At 42.7% G+C, this 22,248-nt stretch overlaps 1 protein-coding gene across 2 annotated transcripts in view; it reads left to right on the plus strand.

Annotated features, from left to right (window-relative positions):
* cacna1ea (calcium channel, voltage-dependent, R type, alpha 1E subunit a) overlaps nucleotides 1-22,248 on the plus strand; it is a 59,407-nt gene that overhangs the window by 25,283 nt on the left and 11,876 nt on the right. For both annotated transcript variants that reach the window (XM_080297214.1, XM_080297215.1), the window contains exons 9-32: nucleotides 602-697; nucleotides 858-1,067; nucleotides 1,451-1,563; nucleotides 1,764-1,876; nucleotides 3,501-3,632; nucleotides 5,277-5,346; nucleotides 5,529-5,646; nucleotides 7,445-7,512; nucleotides 7,687-7,778; nucleotides 10,277-11,161; nucleotides 12,006-12,250; nucleotides 12,742-12,853; nucleotides 14,244-14,373; nucleotides 14,844-14,903; nucleotides 15,231-15,337; nucleotides 15,746-15,842; nucleotides 17,853-18,013; nucleotides 18,244-18,381; nucleotides 19,096-19,297; nucleotides 19,571-19,735; nucleotides 20,479-20,589; nucleotides 20,677-20,757; nucleotides 20,840-21,025; nucleotides 21,129-21,220. In XM_080297214.1, the coding sequence (XP_080153340.1) occupies nucleotides 602-697; nucleotides 858-1,067; nucleotides 1,451-1,563; nucleotides 1,764-1,876; nucleotides 3,501-3,632; nucleotides 5,277-5,346; nucleotides 5,529-5,646; nucleotides 7,445-7,512; nucleotides 7,687-7,778; nucleotides 10,277-11,161; nucleotides 12,006-12,250; nucleotides 12,742-12,853; nucleotides 14,244-14,373; nucleotides 14,844-14,903; nucleotides 15,231-15,337; nucleotides 15,746-15,842; nucleotides 17,853-18,013; nucleotides 18,244-18,381; nucleotides 19,096-19,297; nucleotides 19,571-19,735; nucleotides 20,479-20,589; nucleotides 20,677-20,757; nucleotides 20,840-21,025; nucleotides 21,129-21,220 (3,784 nt within the window). The remainder of the gene's footprint in view (nucleotides 1-601; nucleotides 698-857; nucleotides 1,068-1,450; nucleotides 1,564-1,763; nucleotides 1,877-3,500; nucleotides 3,633-5,276; nucleotides 5,347-5,528; nucleotides 5,647-7,444; nucleotides 7,513-7,686; nucleotides 7,779-10,276; nucleotides 11,162-12,005; nucleotides 12,251-12,741; nucleotides 12,854-14,243; nucleotides 14,374-14,843; nucleotides 14,904-15,230; nucleotides 15,338-15,745; nucleotides 15,843-17,852; nucleotides 18,014-18,243; nucleotides 18,382-19,095; nucleotides 19,298-19,570; nucleotides 19,736-20,478; nucleotides 20,590-20,676; nucleotides 20,758-20,839; nucleotides 21,026-21,128; nucleotides 21,221-22,248) is intronic.

Genomic DNA, 22,248 nt, shown 5'->3' on the forward strand with positions numbered 1-22,248 from the left:
AAGGTCAAAGCAGGCTCATCACGTCCACTTCCAGCATGTGTGCGCTGCACGCCGTGTGTGTGCTTGTGCTGTACGGGAGCACTCGGTAACGGCTCAAAAAAGAGGAATGCATGGACTGTTAAGCAGCCTCGGAGCATGGTTTGCCATGATGAAGAAGCATCCGAAGATTTGCATTCAGCTTTTTGGATCATTGCACCAACATTAAATGATCATTTTTGTCTCATTTAGCTGCAGCGTTATTGAGCTGAATTTGCCCTTTTAGCTGAAACTTCACAGACTGTAGCTTGACATGCATTTTACTCTCACTTTGATTTCTTCTCATCATTTATTTTCATTCTTTTCATTGCATACTTGCATAATGCCTTGGTCCAACTATGGACGTTGTTTTTTTAAAATATGAGGGTGGTTATGCACAAGGCAGTTTAAGGGTGTTGTTAAGAATTCCTCTACTCAAAATATTCAGTACTATAGCAAAAAGTTAATTCTGTTTTCTGGCCACATTCACCCAGAATCAGCCTTGTGTCGCTGCCCTCAGTGTCATTTCTCAAATTTGACACGTGCAGCTTGAACAGGTTGTTTTACATTTCTGCTCTGTCTGCAGTGTTGAAGCGAGCCACCACCATCAAGAGGAGAGGCATGGATGTGGTGCGTCAAGGGCAACCAGGGGAGGAACAATATGGTGACATCTCCTCTGTGGGTGAGTGGGAGTGCGCAAAGGCTCAGACATATGGGCACAGAAAGTCAAACAACAGCAGGTGCACGCTGAGCCCTGCTGCAATTTTTCTAAGACTCAGAGTGGGAACATGCTACACTGGATCTATTCGACCGCAGTTTGTCTCCCTGTCCCCCCCCCAAAGGCATCCCCATGACCAGAACGAGTATCCGGAGCACTAAGCGAGGTCCGACGGCATATTTCCGCCGTAAGGAACGTCTCCTGCGCATCTCCATCCGCCGCATGGTGAAGACACAGACTTTCTACTGGACTGTGCTCGGCCTTGTGGCTCTCAACACACTGTGTGTAGCCATTGTTCACCATAACCAACCCTTATGGCTCTCCAACTTTCTCTGTGAGTCACAACTCATTGTGGTAGCATTTTGCAACATGAGACGTGCTCAGGAAGTCAGTCATTTGTCCGGCTTGAAATCTTTCACTGTCCAGTTTTAAAAGCAAAGGTTGACTTTGCTCCAAATAATGAAAACGTACAAATCTACAACTAAGAAAAAAAGAGGCTGTAGCTAATAAAAACGACAGCTCTTCACTACAAACTTGAGTGACAGTTATAGAAAACATGAAACGACGATTCTTTGTTTTATTTACAAGAAAAGAAGCCATCAGTGTAAGTTAAATACAACCTAATCATTCAACCTAGGCATTAATTAAAGCTTCTCAGTCATTGCATTCGGTGGTGGAGAGCACTGATTGACATAACTTTGTTATTTACGTTTCCAGACTATGCAGAGTTTCTGTTCCTCGCTCTGTTCCTGACTGAGATGCTCCTTAAGATGTACAGCTTGGGCCCACGTCTTTATTTCCACTCCTCCTTCAACTGCTTCGACTGCAGCGTCAGTACTCCGCCTCCCTCTATTTGTGTCTAAGAAAATTCAGATGCTTGCGTTTTTAAATTCAGTCCTCTCTCCACGTCTGTCTCTGCACCGTGTTTGCCTCTCCTCTTCATGACCGTAACATCTGTCCACTTCTCCTTTTTTTGATCAATACGCTGCTCTTTATAAACTCGCTGTAACTTGCTTGCATGTCTCTTTAGGTCATTGTTGGCAGCATCTTTGAAGTGCTGTGGGGTTTCTTCAGGCCTGGCACTTCCTTTGGCATCAGCGTCCTGCGTGCACTGCGTCTGCTGAGGATCTTCAAGATCACCAAGTTAGTCCTGCAGGTTTCCTCACTCTTCACCATCTGTTGAGATTTTATATTATTTGCATTTCCCTGTTGACCAAAGACTAGCAGTATTAGTAACATGTGGGTCCCTTGTAGAGCAGGGCGATATGACCAAAAATATTTATCACGATATACATTTGAAAATTTGCGATAACGATATAACTGCCGATTTAATTGACACGAGACAAAATACTTTACAACTCCACAACTTTATTAGTGCAAAAAACAAACCATCAATGTATTTTCACTTAAACAAGCAGCTGTTTTTTATGTGCATTAAAGTTATATAAAAATGTAACAGTGCAAATGCAAACTCCTCGCTGACAGTTTAACCAAAAGGCATTTCCAGTGGAAACTGGCCGACATATCCTGAGCACAACCATGTATAATATCCACAAAACCTAAAAAGAGCTTATACACACACAATATGGTAATATTATGTTGAAGCACAGTACGTATCACTCCGCGAGGCTCCGCCTACGATAGCCGTAACGCTCCGACAATCCATCAAGCGGTGCGGCTTCGTAGCTCAGCAAAGTCGTACTGAAACATTTGACAGATTTTCGAGCGCCGTGCACATAAAATCGTTTCCAGGTCAGTAAACACAACCAGAGTTCATACATAAGGCACACGGGATTATAAGGGGCTCTGTCGACTTTCAGAAAAATCAAAGGATTGATTTTAAGTGTGCCGTATTTTCCAAACAACACGGTAATAACGACGGCCCGCTAGCATGCGCTACCAAAAATAGTGCTTTGTTGTGTATCTGACGGACGAAAGCTAAACCAGTTCCACACCAGTGAAGCTGCAGCACTTTTACAAACCAGTCCAGGTTCATCGTTTCATTCAACGATCTGCTTTCGCCCTCATTCTCCGTCGCTGCAATGCTTTTTCCGCCGTGTGCGTATGAAAACAAAGGCACTGCGCATGCGTGTTTTACCCACACTCTATCGCCATATTTCATTTTCTTATCGTTGCCTGACATTATACCGGTATTACCGCGAACGGTATGATATGGCCCAGCCCTAATCCCTTGTATGTTAAACTACAGAGCAAACCACCTGTTTGATAGTGTGATGTCATAGTTTCTATAATAACACTGAGCTAACAGTAGACAGATAATCCGAGTTTAGTTTCTTTACTCCACTCCATCATCATCCTTGTTAAAATGATACACCTGTATTACCCACGATGCATCTCTGTGCGCTTTCCTAATCAATCTTATCCTATATAAACTCAACACCTCTCGAGGAAGTTTTGTTTCAGGGTTTCTTTTGCATTTTGAGCCTCTAGCCTGGATGAGGAGCCTCTTAAACTGTGTGATGCTTTTTCTTTTTTCATTCAAACTGGTATTTTTCAAACCCAATCAACACTGACAAAAGAGACGACACTTGTGGTTATTTATGAAATTCAGTTTTGCAGCTTCCTCTGGAGAAACAGAGGCTTTGTTCTCATATGCTCATAATTTATTTCACATTATTTTTCATTCTCCACCAACAGCTGTAAACATATTCTTTAGATTTAAATGTTTCCCTTTAAGTTCTCGTTAATGGGGTGGTAGACCGCACAAACCTGAATCCAAAACCTGTGCTTTTTTATCTCTTTCAAGGTACTGGGCGTCTCTGAGGAACCTGGTCGTCTCTCTGATGAACTCCATGAAGTCCATCATCTCCCTCATATTCCTTCTCTTTCTCTTCATCCTTGTCTTTGCCCTCCTTGGCATGCAGCTCTTCGGTGGAAGGTAAGACTCCACATAGATTCATAGATTTGTTTAAAGTCGACCTATAAAACTTCTTCTCGTGATCTGTCATTTATATACTTTTAAAGGATAGAAGCTCATATTAAACATGGCAGGAGTTTCTAAAATCAAGCTTATTTTACAGTAATCCCTCTGAGACCAGAGATAAGCCTTCAGACTGCTTTAAACAGTCTGTTTCGGACTGTTGTTTTTTACCAATCATGGAGCTTTCTGACGTCATAGCCATTTCAATCGTCTGCTGTTGAAACCTTGTTTGTGAGGGGCGGCCAATGAGACGAAAGATGGCTTAAGGGAGAGGAAGTAGAATAGCTTGCTTCAGGCTGTGGATCAGCAGACCGGCTGCGTCATGTCCCATCAGAAGATAACAAGGATCATTTTTGAGCAGTGAATCATGCAAAGCAGCTGTGCCCGAGCTCAAGAACAAAGATATGGAGTTGAAAATGAGAATAGAACCTCTTTAAGTAAAATTCACATTTTATAGTAATTCAATTCAAGTAAATTCACGTTCACAAACATAATAATAAGGATGAAGCAGACTTCATGGTGTAGTAGATCCTTATTTACTGAACTGAGAAGACAATAAATGCAATAGATGCTCCTGTTCAGTTGTTTTTATTATACCAAGACACACTGTGTGAGCTCAGTAGAGATTTAAGACTCACATTTGACACACACACACACACACACACACACACACACACACACACACACACACACACACACACACACACACACACACACACACACACACAGCTATTGTTTCTGGTTTCCCCCTGAGTCAAAGGCCCTTTGCCACAAGCTTTTTCCTCATGAAGAGCTGGCTGAGGTAGACGAGCATGTCCTTGTGATGAACTGGCCTCTAGAATTAAAACTGAGAAGACAAAAACATAAAAGTCTGTTAGCCAGACTGTCATACGTTGGATTGTCATTTGTAGACTGATTTTTATGCCTCTGCACAGGCAGCTGTTATGGAAATTTCTTTAAATTTGGCTCAAACATCCTGTCAAAATTAAGGACAGTTTAATTCCGGTTTTTGTTTTGTTTTTGCACCAAATCATAAAACCAGCCACCCAGAGGGGTTTTATATTGAAAGGTAAACAATAATTCTGAGAAAACTCCAATAGGGAGACAACCCCCTGTGAGCAAGCACTTGGCGACAGCGGGAGGGAAGAACTCCCTTTTAACAGGAAGAAACCTCCAGCAGACCAGGCTCAGGGAGGGGCGGGGTGAGGGAAGGTTTAGTGGGAGAATTATTCACTGATTGTCTCACAGTTTCACACAATGATCTAATACAGGGGTGCCCAATCCTGGCCCTCGAGAGCTACCGTCCTGCTTTTAGATGCATCCTTGTTCCCACACACCCGAATCAAATGAATGGCTTGTTATCAGGCCTTTGCCAAACATGATGGCATGCTGAAGAGGTAATCAAACCATTTGATTCAGCTGTGTTGGAGTAGGGATGCATCTAAAAGCTGCAGGATAGTAGCTCTCGAGGACTGGGATTGGGCAGCCCTGGTCTAATAGTAATGTAACATCCCAAAGGTCCAAATTAAAATTTGGGCAGACATGGGGATAAATGTATCAGTATCAGAGTACTTGATTGTAAATGTCACTTATTTTTTACAGGTTCATCTTTGAAGACTACACTCCGACAAACTTTGACACTTTCCCTGCAGCTATCATGACCGTCTTTCAGGTCTGCAAATGAACCTGCCAGTTTCTACTTTCAACACAGCTTTTACACATTTGTTTATTACTATTAATCAAAATGTATAGGAAATTTACTTTTAAGTATACATTTTGATAAATGTGGACCTAGAGGTGATTCACCAGCAAAGCTCTGCATGGCTGTGTGCTGCTGTGGGTGTGTTTTCACAGATCCTTACCGGAGAGGACTGGAACGAGGTGATGTACAACGGTATTCGCTCCCAAGGTGGAGTAAAGTCTGGCATGTGGTCTTCTGTCTACTTTATAGTTCTCACCCTTTTTGGAAACTGTATCCTTCATGCTAAAAATAACAGACAGCCTGCTGTTATTATGTAACGTAGGTTTATTCTAATGTTTCTTAATTGCACCTGAAATTGTAGCCATTTTTTCCATTGTTCACTCTCCCGTTTGATCTCATTTGTAAAGCTTAACATATCGATTTGTGTTAGATTCTTGAATTCCAATTAAGAGAGTGGAAGACACTGTATACAAACAGACATGTGAAGCAGACAGATCAATAATATTGACCGTCTGCTCGATGTCCTTCATGAACTCCTTCTAGTTGTCCTTTGTCTATAGGAGGAGGAAGCTTTTTACGTTTTTGGAAATTTCTCTTTTACCAAATGGACAAAAACTACCTACAGCTAACTAGAAAGTGATTAAAAGTAAAGAACTATTATATACATAAAGAACTATATACATCATTTGGTCTCAACCAAACCTACACTCACTGGATCTTTCATTTGGAACTCCTTTCGAGTGCTGGTTTGCCCCTTTTGCCTTCAAAACTTATTTGTCTTATTTGTGACATGGATTCAACAAGGTGATAGAAAGAGGAGATTTTGCCCCGTATTGACATGATAGCGCCACACAGTTGTTGCAGATTTATTGGTAGCACATCCATAATGCAAAACTGTCCCACCATACCCCAAAAGGATCGAGATCTTAGAACTGTGGAGGTCATTTGGGCTCATTTTAATGTTCAAGAAACCAGTTTGAGATGATTTGAGCTTTGTGACATGGTGCATTAACCTACTGGAATCAGCCTCCAGTAGATGGGTACACTGTGTAAAGAGGTGGTTAGCAGCAATACTAAGGTTGGTGTTAAATGATGCTCAGTTGGTACTAATAAAGAAAATATCCACCATACCATTGCATCACCTTCCTGAGCCACTAACAGAAGGAAGGATCCATCCATGCTTTAATGTTGTTTGTGTTTTGTCCCCACCATCCAAATGTCTCAGCAGAAATCAAGACTCATCAAACCAGGAAATGTTTTTCCAATTTTCTGTTGTCCAGTTTTGGGAGCCAATGCTAAATTGTAGACTCAATTTCCTGCTTTTAACTGACAGAAGTGGCATCTGGCGTGGTTTTTGCTGTTGTAGCCCATCTGTTTCAGTGTTCAATGCTGTGTGTTCACAGATGCACTTACCTTGGTGCATCTGGTAAGTGCACCAAGGTAAGTGCACTGGTGGTGGTCAGAGGGCCCGGTGACGCCAGTGTCCGGCAGCCTCGCCTCTGTCAGTGCGCCCCAGGGTGGCTGTGGCTACAATGTAGCTGCCATCACCAGTGTGTGAATGTGTGTGTGAATGGGTGGATGACTGGATGTGTAAAGCGCTTTGGGGTCGTTAGGGACTAGTAAAGCGCTATATAAATACAGGCCATTTGGTTGGAGCAAGTGCTTATTTGAGTAACTGCACAAAGCAATCTGGCCATTGTCCTCTGACCACTGGTATTACTGTAAGAAGGCATTTTTTCCAGATAACTGCTGCTCGCTGCATAATTTCAGGTCTTTTATTTTTTGGGACCATTCTCTGTAAACCCTTAGAGATGTTTGTGGAGGAAAATCTCAGTAGATCAGCAACTTGTAAAATCATCCAACCAACCCATCTGGCGCCAACAGTCATCCCTCATTGATGGTCATTGTTGTCAGACCTTGAACATTTTTGAACAAGGACACAATGTCGCTGTCACAGTGCTGTTGCACAGGTGCAACGTGGTTTTTATGATTTCAGTCTGCAGTACTGTGGTGCATCTGTCTCTTAACAAAGAGTTCATCTGTTAGTCCTTAACACAGGTGTAACCAGACACTTTGCTTAATGTCTTCTTGGCCATTGCTGTGGATAACCTTGCCAATGCACAAGAGCTAACAAAGGTAATAAAACATGAATAACAAAAAAGCCTCATTTAATCCAGCTCTCTTTATTAATGCTGAGTAGTTTTAAAAAGCTCCCCTCTTTCTTTTTCGCTGTCTGATTTTATTCCATTATTTACAATTACAGATGTTACAGCTGTTCATTTCCTCTTCATCTTCTCTTCTTTTGATCAGGATGAAGAGGAAGCAGAGGCAGCGTTCAACCAGAAGCATGCTCTGCAGAAGGCGAAGGAGGTTGGACCATTGTCCTCCTTCATGTCCTCAGAGTAAGTGCTGTATGCAGCCTCTCCTGCCTGACCTTCTCTCCTCCCTCTCTCTATCTCGTCCTCCCTCTTGTTCCCTTCTTCAGCCAAGAAGTGTGTCTAGTCTTCCATGTGGTGCAATAGATTTTGGCTTACTAGTAAAACTACAGAATGTAGAACAGTCAGATGTGCCGTCAGTACAAACGATGACTAAATCGAGTGTCTCTCAGTGCTGGCTCGTAAACGTTAAACATCACTTAGAGGTTGTCGAGTGAATCGGTTCTAGGTGCTGTCCCACTCCAGACTTATTGGTACGTGTCCACTGAAAGGTCTGCTATCTATCCTCTGCCTGACCCCTGCTCTGTAATTTGCTCCTAATTGAAGTCTATGTCTCCATGGTTACTGGCTCCACTCTGGGGTGGGAGGTGCTGACATAGTTGTTATGGAAACAGGAGTACTTAGGATCCAAATTAAGGGTGGTGTGTCCGTTACAGTAATACACGCCTGTGCCTCTGCAAAGCAGATGTTTTCACTGGAAAATGTTATTAATAAAATGATGTGACCTTATTTTCTCAGTGTCCAGGTCTCCAGCTTTCAGAATAGATGCTTTTGTTTTTTGTCCTTGGGAACTGATTGAACATTGCTTTGACATAGTTGGTGGAAGTGCATGTGCATGAACACAGGTGGGGACCTCCTGCTCTGTACGCACGCTGTGTATTGAGAACCAAGCGGTTTGTTGCATGGGCATGAAGAAGACTCTATGGGAACACAGAATATTAACATAAATTACTTTATTTATTCTGTCTCTGTCTTTCATTCTTGAGACCTTGCCCTTTTTGTTAAAGGTTCTTGATGAAGAAAACAAAGATTAAAACAAAACAGAAGAAAATTGCTGAGTATTAACTTCACTTGAACCAGACGAGGGTCCGGGTTCTTATCAGAGCCCGTAGAGCAGACTGGGAGGGTCAACTTGACAGAGGACACTTTGAACTTTAAGGGTTTCGGGTCTCATCTCTGATGTCAGCAGTGAAACTGTAGCAGTGCCTGCCCCTGCTAGCCCCGAAGAAAGTTTTTGCATGGCAGCATTTCCTAAGTTAAAGTGCAAGACGCTGCACGTCGGAGGTTGATTATTGTCTCATCTTGGGAAACGCATGCTTCTGGTCAGCATGATCAAAGAAAAACAGAAAGATATGCACGCACACTCACCCAGAATGGAACATTTTGGTGTGTGCTCAGTTTTTCTTTCAGCGGGAAGTCTTTAATCCCGCTCTCAAACACTCCTCAGTATTTTCAAGCTAATATTTAGAAGCTCGGCACTCGAATTCCCCCGTTAGCTCTACTAGCATGAATGCTAATCTGTGAGTGCTCTGAAGTGGCAGTCGTGTTCAGAGCTGCATCCCAATGTGCTGGTTTTGTTCAAAGGGTGTCTGGAAATGTACTCTTTGTCTGCTGACGGAGCCCATCTCTGTGTTTTCTACCTGTCCTCATACCGTAGCTCAGAATGTGTAACATTTCAGTCTACTCAAGATGTCTTTTTTATCTATGTTGTGCTTATTGTTTTAATGTTTATTAATGTTGTTTAATTGTTTCTGATACTGTTACCATCTTGTTTGTCAATGTGCTGCTTGGCTCCAGCGGAGACACACACCAAAGCATCTGGAATCCCTTTAATCTCATTCAGAATATTTTTTTCAAAGCAATGTGGGAATAAATGTGGCATTAATATTTCATTTTATTTATGTGTGCAGAATTCAGAAAATAGTTTCTTCCCTCCAGCTATGAATAATAAATTCACAGCAGCTGGTAAATGGCACGAACAGCCTGGATAGTTGTTTTCACGGCCGCGTCTTTGTGTGCGGCGCCAGTTTGCTGTGTGTCTCCTGGCCTGTTTTGTCTCTGCTTACAAAGCACTAATGTCTTGTTTTCAACCAATCGCTCATTGATAACACGGATCACACAAGAGTCCACGCTCCAGTAAGTAACGCTGTCTGTTCAACTCTCTGAATCTCTCACTCATAGACTCATCCTGTGTGGTGTTCTGTCCGTGCTCTGTCCTGTACCTTCCGACTCTCCAGCATCATTTGAAGCTACATTTCTTTCTAAGACTTATTCCACTGACATCATTTTGCATCTTAGCATTTTTGTTTTTCAAGTCGCACGACAATTCCTGGCTTATTTTTTCACCCAACATCTTCATCGAAAAACAAAAAAGTTGCTTCATGTTGGATGAAGTTTCTCTTTGTAACTGGTAAATCACTCGAACATCAACCCCAAGCACTTGCGGTGTGCTGTGATGTTAATGTGATGTACATGTTTTGACTGCAAACGTACATTTCATAAATCAAAAATTAAAAAATGAAGTTTCAATCAAATCAAATCACCCATGACAGACTTAGATCTATACATTACGACGCTAAAATAAAACCATTTCAGCACGAAAGCTTAAAGAAACCTTATTTTAAACCTGCTTAATGCTTTCTGTCTACGTATGCTGACATCGTACCTCGTTTTCCTTTTTCCAGGGGAAGCCGCAGGAGGCGGCCCTATCTGTACAGGAAACGAGCCATTCACCGCAGCAGGCCTACCTATGCCTGCTCCCTGGAGGAGGCCCATGGCAGTGTCAGGGAGGGCCGCCCACCCCCACCACTCAACCCCTCTAACTCTTTCATGTCCAGGAGAGAGAGAGGAAAGAGGATGACCATGTCAGTGTGGGAGCAGAGGACCAGCCAGCTGCGGAGACACCGCCAGATGTCCAGCCGAGAGATCCTGTTCAGTAGCCCCACCGAAGAGAAAGACGGTCCTCCTGCCTCGAGCCAGGCTCACGTACGTCCACTTTCGCTGCACCGCAAGGCCGTGCAAACACCGTCAGGGAGTATAAAGCATCTGACAGATCCCCTAGCCTCCCCAGCCAAGACCCAGCCTTCAGGCTCCTCCATATCTGTGGATGTACCACTGGATGCAGCTCTGTCTGGTGACATACCCGAATCAGTGGAGCCAGAATCAGCGGATCCCACTGATTCTGTGTTCAGGAACATACCAGAGGCGCCTGATTCAGTGCCCATCCCTCAGAGCAAAAACCTGGATGTTAATCAGAGTCACAAACACGTCAGTGAGCGTCACAGCCCCAGATTGAATGGTGAGCGTCAACACAGGGCAGTAAAGAAGTTCAGACCTCCAGATAATGGGGAGGCACTGACTCCAGACATGGGAGGTCGTGGTGGAAACAGGGGCAGTAAGGACTTGTATCACTATGACCATCAGACCAGGACCAGAAGTCAGGGGTCTTCTCCTGCAAACGGAGGCCAGGCGGCGAGCTGCTCTGTCGTCGGGGACAAGAAGAGTAACCCTGGGAAAGCAGAAGACTCTAAAAACAAAGAAGGAGACGTCTCCAAGCATGAGGAGAGCAGGTGAGACACACAAACAAGTCGTTTTAGTAGCTGAGGTTATTTGGCAGATAAAGTTTAAGGGCGATGGAGTGAAGAAATGGAAAGGGAGAATGCCATCCCAGCAGAGGGCCCAGGTTGGATACATCCCAGGAGATCACATTTTAATCCCAATACTTAATTATGTGACTTGGAAAAAGTGTAGCAACATGTTGTACAATGGAGAAAAAACACAACTTCTAATAAGATAACAAATTAATAGCTTTTTTCATTCATGCACCTTTGACCATTTTAATGAAATTCAAACCTAATTTAATCTAATATTAGTTTTCAAAAGATAAATCTAACGTTTCTGCGAGGAATCATTGACCGAAGTGTGCGTGGATTTGCAGTTGTTTGAACTAGCATGCCACAGCTTAAGGTCCTTTCATCAACCATTCATTGGCACCTGTACATAAAATTATCTCCCTATTCTCCATCCATGTCAGCAGAGCTGACAAACGATCTGGCAAACAAGATGCAAGAGACGATCTAATCTGTCATGGTTTTTGGTCATTTCATGCCACGTCAGAGATGTTGAAAGGACCGAGGTCAACATTTCACACTTGGCTTTAAACTGCTCTTTTAATTGATCTCAGTATGTTTCCTTTAAGTCTTCATTGGTAAAACTCTCATTTGTGTGACCAGTGACTGAACTGTACTACTCTAATCTCTTCTTATGTCTTTTATACTCAAACTTTTATTTCTTCTCCAGCTTTGGAGTCGATAGATTCGCCACCCAGCAGCAGCTGTCCTGCTGCGAGCGTGTCACAGCAGGACAGCTGCTGCTCACATCTGTCCAGTAACGTGTTCCTCTCTCCATCTCCAGACCGAGTGATAAGAGTGCAGAAGGGGACAGCGCTCCAGCAGATAACCAGAGCCACACTGGTGATCAGTGTCCCCAGAAGCAAGAAGAACCTCCTCAGCCTTCGGAGCCGCCTGCGCCTGCTGTCCCAGAGGACAACAAAGAAGAAACAGAGATGCAGCAGGAACGGGATAAATCTCAGCTGAGCTCCAGCGTGATCGTCGAAGTGCCCAATGTGCAGTCATCTCTCGAGCTCTCCACAATCAAAGGTAATGGACCAAATGTAGATTTGTGATTTTCAGGTAATTTCTTGTTTTCTCTAATGGCTTGTGACGAGGCTGCTCGTATTTGCAGCCTCGTCTGAAAGCTCATCAGTGATCGTTTACGTGGGACTGGTTTCCATTCTCACAGGTGGATGATCTGCAGCTATTATAAACTCAAAAAAGCATTTTTGAAATGTTCTAGTAAAGCTCTGAGTAAGGATGCAGTTATAGGGACGTGCTTGATCTCATATCTATCACACTTAATTTACATTGTAGCCTCCAGAGATAACGCATTCTAGGAAACAGTGAGTCATGTCATCACCTAAGCCGGGCCCCACAGTTCACGGCTTACCGCTGCTAGACTTCATCACCTCTCTTTTCTGGTTAAAAGTCGCCACAGAAAACTTTCAGTGTTTAGGTTGGCTTTCTGAGGCTAATGCTGTCCTAGTGGGCAGACTGTGATAAAAACAGAATCTCCTTCTCCTGACCTCCTGCAGTCAACAGTAAGGACCCTGAACAGTGTAAGTCAGAGAAGGAGGAATCAGAAGAGACGAAGCCGGCCAACTCTGTGATCCCAGACAGTATGTTCATCTTCAAACCTGACAACCCGTAAGTTGCTGTCTCTTACATGGACTATTGTATCATGTCTGTGTGACGGGGAATAATAGTGCAGTAGGACTGCAGAGAGTTTGATTAGAAGGTCAATTGCACTCTCGTGTTTCAGAGTCTCCTCTAGTTGCCAGACAACCTCACAGTAAGTAATGCCTGGATTATCTGGGCTTGAACCCATTGGGTTTCAAGCAGCTAACTCTCAAAATACTCTCTTAAATTAACGGTGCATTCAAGTGCACCTTGTAAACCCAAAAGCCAATAATTAAATGGAGAAATAAGTAGTTTAATATGGCTTTAAGTGTCAGTGGTTTTATAAATCTGGCATTTTCTCAGTCTTAAATGAAGATCAAGGGGTTTGTTTTTGAGGTTTCAGTCTTTAAAAGCAAACAATCCATTAAATTAAACAGCTAACAGCTGCAGAATATTCATGCATTCAGGCTGTGAATGTGAAAAACACATGATTGCTGTCAGCGTAGCATGAGTAGAATAATTCATGACATTTTGCAAAAACTGGTGGTCCAGTCAAATGTAGCGACACACTTGGATTTAACCCTTTAAAGTCAAAGTGTTTGATTCATGAGTTTTAGTACATTTTTGAGATTTCTGTGTTATGTTTTGTTTTGTTTTTTCGGACAAAAAGCAAAATAAGCAAAACTAAAAATTGCAAAAAGGCCAACAATATGATAAACATTTAAAATCATTTATGCAAATTAACATTTTCTCTAAATTATTTCGTGGTTCAGGCTTTAAAGGGTTAAATCCACTTAGCTGTTTGTTTCGTTACCTGTGCCACTTAACTTCAATATTTAATATGAGATCATCTTAAAATGCAACAACACAAAATGCTGTCTGTAAATATTCCTGTGCAACTGTTGCTAACACAACGCTCTGCAGTGTGTCACCCTTTAATACCTGTGGCAAACCTGTGGCATTTACTGAGATCAGCTCTGTGACGTGTTATGCATCGTCATGAAATGACAGTCAGAAACATTTCTTCAGAGACGCCTTTCAGAGCGAAGTTTTCTAGCTGTGAGATGTCGCAGACAGCAAACTGAGGAAGAAGCTGCAGCTCTCACTCTTGTGTTCTGATAAAGATGATCAGGCACTCAACAGAAATGTTTCTCGGATGTGTCATGACTCTAAATCCTCTTAATTTATCTTTTATTTAGTTGCTTTTCAGTCTGAAACAGCACAGCTTGGTGACATGAGGAGAAGTTGGAACCGAATGGGATATTTGTTTGAAATGAACAAAAAATGTAGATTTTTTTTTAATTCTTCATTTTCATATGAATTTGTAATCCTTTCATATTAGTGTATAAACTGTGGCTAAACGTTTAGTCTTCTTCTTTGCCTGTGCCTTACGTGGTCTCCACTCTGCTCTCTCCAGTGTGCGTCGAGCGTGTCATTATGTGGTGAACCTCAGGTACTTTGAGATGTCCATCCTTCTGGTCATTGCTGCTAGTAGTATCGCACTGGCTGCTGAGGACCCTGTAGCCACCTCGTCGCACTGGAATAAGGTTTGTGTTCACACTAATGTACGAATCACCTGTCTGAGGCAGGTGTTGCACGATTGTCTCAGTGGAGGATCCAGTCTTTCTGCTTTTTTAATCACTCTCATCCTGAGATACGAGTTCGATCACGCTTTATCAGCACTGTGGGTTTCTCAGCTCCCCTCAGGTAAGCAGATTAAATATCATTAAGAACAGAAGGGAAAAAATCCTTAAACTGTTTTGCAAAAGGCCGCTTGATGGGGGGGGCAATTATATCTGATGAGTGTGGCAAATGAGGTCTGAAACACACTGAGCCTGGTTATTCACTGGAGGAGCGGGGCTAATCCTGTGCTGCATTAATGTCATTTGAGGGGACTTTTTCCCGCTAAGCGACTATCAGGAAGCATATGAAAGAAAAAACATTGTGAAATTGTTTTCTGCGCCCTTTGTGTGTCATCTCGGATATTTCTAAAGCGTCTCTGGCTGTGACTTTACAGGTTCTGCGCTATTTTGACTACGTGTTCACTGGAGTCTTCACGTTTGAAATGATAATAAAGGTGAGTTATTATGAAAAAATGTCAGAAGAAATGCTGCTGAATCATGTAAATGTATCTAATGGGTTTAAATTCAAAGACATCCTGTGGTTTAGCTGGATGAGTTCAGCAACAGACAGAACAAACACAGAAAAACGGTTTCTTATGAAAGCATATCTGACTACCAAAGAAGTTGAAGTAACCAGTTTTATGTTAGAATTACGACCCTCTGCTGTGTTTCAGCCTTGAAGTAACAAACATGGATTTATTGCAGCAAGTTGAGGGCTGTAATCTTTCCTCGCTGACTCATTATCACCTCTAACTCGCCGCCTGGCTCTGTGCTGTCTCCAGATGATTGATCAGGGTCTGCTCCTCCACGATGGCTCCTACTTCAGAGACCTGTGGAACATGCTCGACTTCGTCGTGGTGGTGGGAGCGCTGGTGGCCTTCGCCCTCACGTCAGTCACGTGATTTATTTTTATTAGTCTCATGAGCTAATCATATGTCTTAACACAAAAGTGTCTCTAAATCAACTGTAAGTTATCTTTTGCATCACAGTCTGTTCCATTTCCTTTATGGGTTTGTAACTGTTGTTATAAATGTCCCTCTCTCCTGCTTTAACTGTCTGTGGATGATGCCTCTGTGGGATTGACCAGCAGCAATGTGATGGGGTAAAAGACTAAGAAAAGTCCTCTCTTATGAAAAATACTAACTTTAAATGTAGTCATTTAAATTTCTGCAGAATGCCAAATTAGTAAAACGTGTTATACATGTTGTGACATGTTGTTGTGGGTTAAAGGTGAAAAAGAAGAAGAAGAGGCCAAAATGGGGCATTAACGATGTTCACGCTGTGTGTTTCTGTACAGAAATAACAAAGGACGGGATATCAAAACCATCAAATCTCTGAGGGTGTTGCGCGTCCTCAGACCACTGAAGACCATCAAGAGGCTTCCTAAACTAAAGGTGTGAAATGCTTTTGACTGTAGTTGGCTTATTTGTCTGTTTTGGTTTTGATGAGGCAGTTCATTAAAAATATATATACTCTTATACCAAAGAGAAATCAAATTAAATAAAAATTTAAAAGACAGAATTTAAATTTGGTAAAAATGTTGACAGTCACATACATTTGTATGTCAGAGCTCAAGCATGAACTTGCACGTTGCTTCAGGTTTAGAGTTTCCTTTGTTTCCTGTTATGTCAGTTCACTTTTATTTATGTAGCACTAAATCCCAACAACAGTTACGTCGTGGTAAGACCCGACGATAACACGGAGAACGTTTATGCCTGCGTTAGCTGTGTACTACAACAGGTTACATATGCAATGGTCCTTCAAACCTGCGCGCGCGACCCGGTCACTGCGCACAGGAACTCTGCGCTGCGCACAAAAAAGCTCAACCACAATTGAAATTAAAATAAATACGTAACATTGTGTTGTTTTGCAGTGTGAGTCAGTAAGTGACCGGTGACTTATAATGCGATTCACATTAGTGTTATGCAGCTGTGACAGCGTCCTTATGTGCCGCCACCAGTGTTTTAGCTAGCAAAGCAGCATGGCCGATGTGGAGTGAAGACACGCTAATGACAACGCGTACAGCCAGTGGCGATGTGAGCAGGACAGACGGAACAATTGACGGGAAAAGTGTGGACTTCAAACTAAATACCAGCTTTTATAAAACGAGAGTTATTATTCATTATGTTTTTTATTGTGTTTTTTTTTCTGAATAGTGTCGTTGTTTTTTTTTACCACGGGAAGAAAGCGCTCTGCCTGTGAGTTTAAAAAAACAACCCCACCCTTTCCTATTGGTGGAAAAATATCCCATGTCAACCAATCAGAAAATGACATGGCGACGCAGCATTTGGTTGTTTAGGAGGAGCGAAAGAGAGAGAGTTTTGAGATGTTAGAGATTTGTGACGTTTAGCGTGCTTGGAGTCTACAGTCAGTGTGTTGTGTAGCAGACAGTTTTGCTGTGTGTGTCAGAACAATGAGGTGACTGCTGAATGTGCTGCCAAAAAGCTACTAAAGGCAGATTACAATGTAAATACTGTCTCCAGGTTAAAAACAGGTGGAGTGATACACCTGCTGCTGTCGGGCCTGCAGGTATCAGGCTCCTCCGAGTGGCACAAATAATTTGTGTGGCATCCTATTTGATGCACAACAGCTGATTGTTCTGTAAATAGTTATTTTAAAAAAAACGCATTGACTGCATTTTTAGATAAATAGCTGCAAATAACTTTGTTGTTTGCAAAATTCAGTTACTTTTTTTAAACTAGTAACTATAATTAATTACTTTTTCAAAATGGCTTGCCCAACATTGGTCATTATATACTGTATTTTGCAGACAAAGAGTTACAGGACTCTCTCCCAGACCACAGCAGGGACTTCACGCAGAGCTTTATAAAAACATGTTGAGTGTGTTTTCAAAATTGCAATTCAACTTATTTTACTTCCAGTAGTGCCAACATGCTACAGGTCATGAACAAGATTTTTCATTGTTAAGTGACTTATAGCACTTAATTAAAAGTACTATAACAGAAATGCTGTAATTTGATTATTTTAATAAACCATGTAACTTGGATGGATTTGATGCTGGCGTGACCACAGTGCATGCACACGTCTGCTGCTGCTCACAGTGGTCCTGAGCTCAGGGAGTTTTTGCTCTGACACGTGAGGAATTAGAGGGAACCTTGCACATGAGGGTCTGTTCTGTGTTTTTCTTATAACTGTTTGTTGCAAACCAGAGAGAACAGAAACCAAATGAACAGACAGACAAGAGTAATAAAGCATGAGCAGCAAACTGTGAGCACTGAAGCGTGGAGACCCGTTCTAACTGATCAGATCTCCATCAGAAAGCCTGGAGAAGTATTGCTCAGCACCACTGTAAAAATAGCGAGGTGGTCTGGCTTCCTGGAAGCAAAATATAAAGAAGCGGGGACTGGCCATGGTTGATCAGTATCCGTGTTCCTCTCTTCCAGGCGGTGTTTGACTGCGTAGTGACGTCTCTGAAGAACGTCTTCAACATCTTAATCGTCTACAAGCTTTTTATGTTCATCTTTGCCGTCATCGCTGTTCAACTCTTCAAGGGGAAGTTTTTCTACTGCACCGATAGTTCGAAGGACACAGAGAAAGACTGCCAGTAATGCTCTCTTATATCTCTACATTTTATACATTAAATTGTAACTTGAGGAGAATGCGGTTAATAAACCTGAATGTGTAAGCGTGATGGTATGAACGTCTGTGTGTTGAGTTGGGTGTGGTTGAAGTTGAGGCTGAGGGTGGGAGGTGAAGCAGGGGGCAAAGGGAAACCAAGACCAGTGACGACAATGACAAAAACAACCTCACCACGATGGTTGTATGTTCCTTCAGGGGTTACTATATTGACTACGGGAAAGACAAGAAAGAGGTGAAGAGAAGAGAGTGGAAGAGGCATGAGTTCCACTACGACAACGTCATCTGGGCGCTCCTTACTCTCTTCACGGTTTCCACTGGAGAGGGATGGCCTCAGTGAGTTAACTTTAGATATTCGTGCCAATTTCAGCTTTCTTTCATTGGAGCCTTGTTTAATTTTATGTGCATTTATAACAATTTAACATCTGGCTTGTCCTCTGGTTCCAGTGTGACCTTTCATGAAGGAAATTTATTAGATGTGATTCATTCAAGAACTATATTGCAATTTTTTAATCTCAGGCTACAGATTAAACGGGGCTCGTGGGTTTGCACTGTCCCAGCCCTTCTTTATTGGCAGTTGCCAGGAAATAAACCTCTGGAAATGATTTCCTCAGCCACTTAGGAAATTGGTATTTGCTCTCCATCCTGGCGAACAAATTCTTAAAAACAATTTCAGAAGAAAAAGCTGCTGTAACACATGATCTAATAATGTTCAGAAAGAGAAAGTTTCCTGCACAGAGTAACGCTTTCTGGCACAACTTCACTACTTCCAGGAGGCACGGAGAAGAAGGCTGAAGCTCCAGCAGCGCTTCTAGACTTTGTTGTTTTTGCTTGAGCAGCATTTTGGTCTGCAGCCTTCATCAGGGGCGTCACCGATGACGAAACGCTCTTTACACTACAGGCGTTGCTGGAGCTTCTTCAAAATTTCCTCCACACACCGTCCTAGGACCGATATGAAGGCTGATATAAAGGCTGTTTGGTTCTTGTCGGTCATGGTTTGATTAGCATCTATATCAGCATTGGTTTAGCATTGCACCGCTGCTTTCCCAGGGTTCTGCAGCACTCTGTGGATGTGACAGAAGAGGACAGAGGTCCGAGCCACGGCAACAGGATGGAGATGTCGATCTTCTACGTCATCTACTTTGTCGTCTTCCCGTTCTTTTTCGTCAACATTTTTGTGGCTCTCATCATCATCACCTTCCAGGAGCAGGGAGATAAGATGATGGAGGAGTGCAGCCTGGAGAAGAATGAGGTGATGACATGCAGGAATCAGTATTGGTACAATCTAGTGAAATTAAATATGCTAGTTAGGATGCTGCTCGCAGCTCTTCTTGGCAGTCAATAATGTTAAAGATCAGACATGGAAAAGCCCCATCAATCAAAAATACAGCACACAATTCATTCTCTTAGAGTCAGCGAGTCTTTTGCTTTTGTCTAATCAGAATTTCCTCACATTTATTTTACGGCACAGCTGATTCTTTGTGCTTACTGCCGTGTTTTAACTGTGGTTCTCTCTGTATTTCAGAGGGCATGCATAGACTTTGCCATCAGCGCCAAGCCCCTGACCCGATACATGCCGCAGAATCGGCACACGTTCCAGTACCGTTTGTGGCATTTCGTTGTGTCGCCTTCGTTCGAGTACACCGTCCTGGCCATGATTGCGCTCAACACTATCGTGCTGATGATGAAGGTGAGGAAAAGGAGGAAACGACAGGAAAGAAATCAGAGAACTTATTAAATTTTGCATTTTTTAATGAGAGCAGAGCATTAGATTAGTGATAAATGAAAGCAGAAGCGCTATTATCTGCCTCACGTCTTTCCTTTCTCTGCAGTGACTTAGTCTGGTGTGTTATTTTCCACACATCCATTTGCTGATAGGAAAGCACACCTTGCATCACTTCTCGGCAACATATTCTGTGATGAAAGTGCGACTGTTAACACTTTGGGTTTAAAATAAGCCGAGATGCGTCACTCTGCGGTAAAATAAAGGATGTGCTCGTCTCTCGGCGCCGCCTGAACGCGCTGTGATGTTTGCGTTTGGATCTGCTGATGTTTTTGCAGTATTTATTTTCTGATCTGGCCTCTTCTGGGGTTGTGCTGGTTGTTCAGACAGACAGGCGCTCAGTGACTCAGCCTGTATTAAATATTGATCTATAATGTCCGTGCGCTGCTATTTTGCATGACCTCATTAACTGTGGCCGCCGCCCCTAGAGGAATGACTCCTTTTATAGTGCGACAGATGAGAGGTGCAGAGACAGAGGCACTATTTATGGGTCTGTAGGAATCTTCCATCAACCTGCAGATCTACAGAGTGCAGGGTTCACACCCATCAGAGAGGAGGTTGATGCGCAGTGAACAGGCTGGAAAACGATCCACTTCTCCTCATAATAAAGATCACTTTATATTTACATGTTGCCGCTTTTGCGTTTCCAGTATTACTCTGCCCCGCCGGCGTACGAGGCTGTGCTGAAGCACCTGAACACGGCTTTCACTGTTCTCTTCTCTGTCGAGTGCATCCTTAAGATCTTGGCCTTTGGCTTTCTGGTGAGAGGAGACAAAAACACGCAAAGCCTTAGAGTGAATTCAACAAGTGTTTGGAAATGACTCAGAACAGCTTTCCTGTTTCAACAGAACTACTTTCGAGACACGTGGAACATTTTTGACTTCATCACCGTTTTGGGCAGCATCACTGAGATCGTGGTAGACCTGCAGGTAAAAAACAAAAAGCACTATTCCTCTGCTTCAATATGCTGTCACAGTATTCAACTTCTCCCATCTTGTGTCTCTCTGCCAGTTTGTTGATACGATCAACATGAGTTTCTTGAAGCTGTTCCGAGCAGCCCGTCTGATTAAACTGCTGAGACAAGGCTACACCATCCGTATTCTGTTGTGGACCTTTGTTCAGTCCTTTAAGGCTTTGCCCTACGTCTGCCTGCTCATTGCCATGCTCTTCTTCATCTATGCCATCATTGGCATGCAGGTGAGAAGTTCCCCTGCATCCTAGGTGTATTTTTATGGTGAAATAAATCCTTCAGAGCAACAGTAAGTTTGTCCTCGTTTGCCTGTTTGTGTGTGTCAATCAGGTGTTTGGGAACATTAAGTTGAACGAGGAGACGCACATTAACCAGCACAACAACTTTAAATCCTTCTCTGGTGCTCTGATGCTGCTATTCAGGTAGGACACTTCAGTACCTGCAACCTGATTAAAATAGATGCACTATTGGAAGCTATGTAATCTAAAAATGTGGGTTCAGTTAACAGCGCTCCAGTTCCAGTAAATAAGTTTCTCTATTGTAGTCTGAATTATGTCGCGAGATTACAGTAGCGAAGAGCTTTACTGTCCCAGTGTCCCCGGGGCTACCCTGAGTCAAGTGCACTGAACTTCTTACCTCGTTATCAAATTGCTTGGCAGACACTTTGAGAGTTTTGACAGATTAGTGTAAACAGATGTCTGGAAGAAAGTGTTGAGTGATTGAGTTGTGTTGATGTCTCATGGTGGAGTTCAACATTGTTCTCATGTGGCATAAATTTGAAGGATGACTGTGTGGCAGGTAAGGTAGGACCCAAGTGCAGGAGAAACTCAGAAAGAAACTCCGAGGCAGCAGAACTACCGGAGTAGACAAAATAATTCTGGATAAGCAGAAACTAAGAACCACGGACCACACGGCGCATACAGGAAACTGAGACAATAGACACACAGGCAACAGGTGGGAACACAGCTGATACTAATAAGAGACTAAAGGGAAAGCAAAACATAACACACAGGACAATCGACTGTCAAAATAAAACAGGAAGTAAAAAACACCAGGAGTCCAGGACTGAGACATGCCAGCTTCACAGAGCTAACACAGCAGGGGAGACAGAGGTAAAAAACTGTAATCCTGTGTAAAACGTAAATAAGAACAAATGAAAATCTCATCTATATGTTATTTACAGTAAAACACAAAAATGTCTCAGGAGAGCTGGGACAGGAAACTAGGACACCAAAGGAAACATGAGCAAACAAAAGAAACATCAATGAAAAATGGGCAAACTGGGTTGTTGACTCATACATTCAGGACATGTCAAGGTTTTAGTCTATTAAGTATTTAGTGCAACGTTTAGAAACATTACACAGTGCAAAAGAAACAACTGCATAAATTAGCATTATTTCCGTCACATTACAGAACAAATAGGACGGCATCCTCTTTACAGTAAGGACAA

This window comes from Astatotilapia calliptera, chromosome 23 (genome assembly GCF_964374335.1).
Source record: "Astatotilapia calliptera chromosome 23, fAstCal68.1, whole genome shotgun sequence".
Lineage (NCBI taxonomy): Eukaryota > Metazoa > Chordata > Actinopteri > Cichliformes > Cichlidae > Astatotilapia > Astatotilapia calliptera.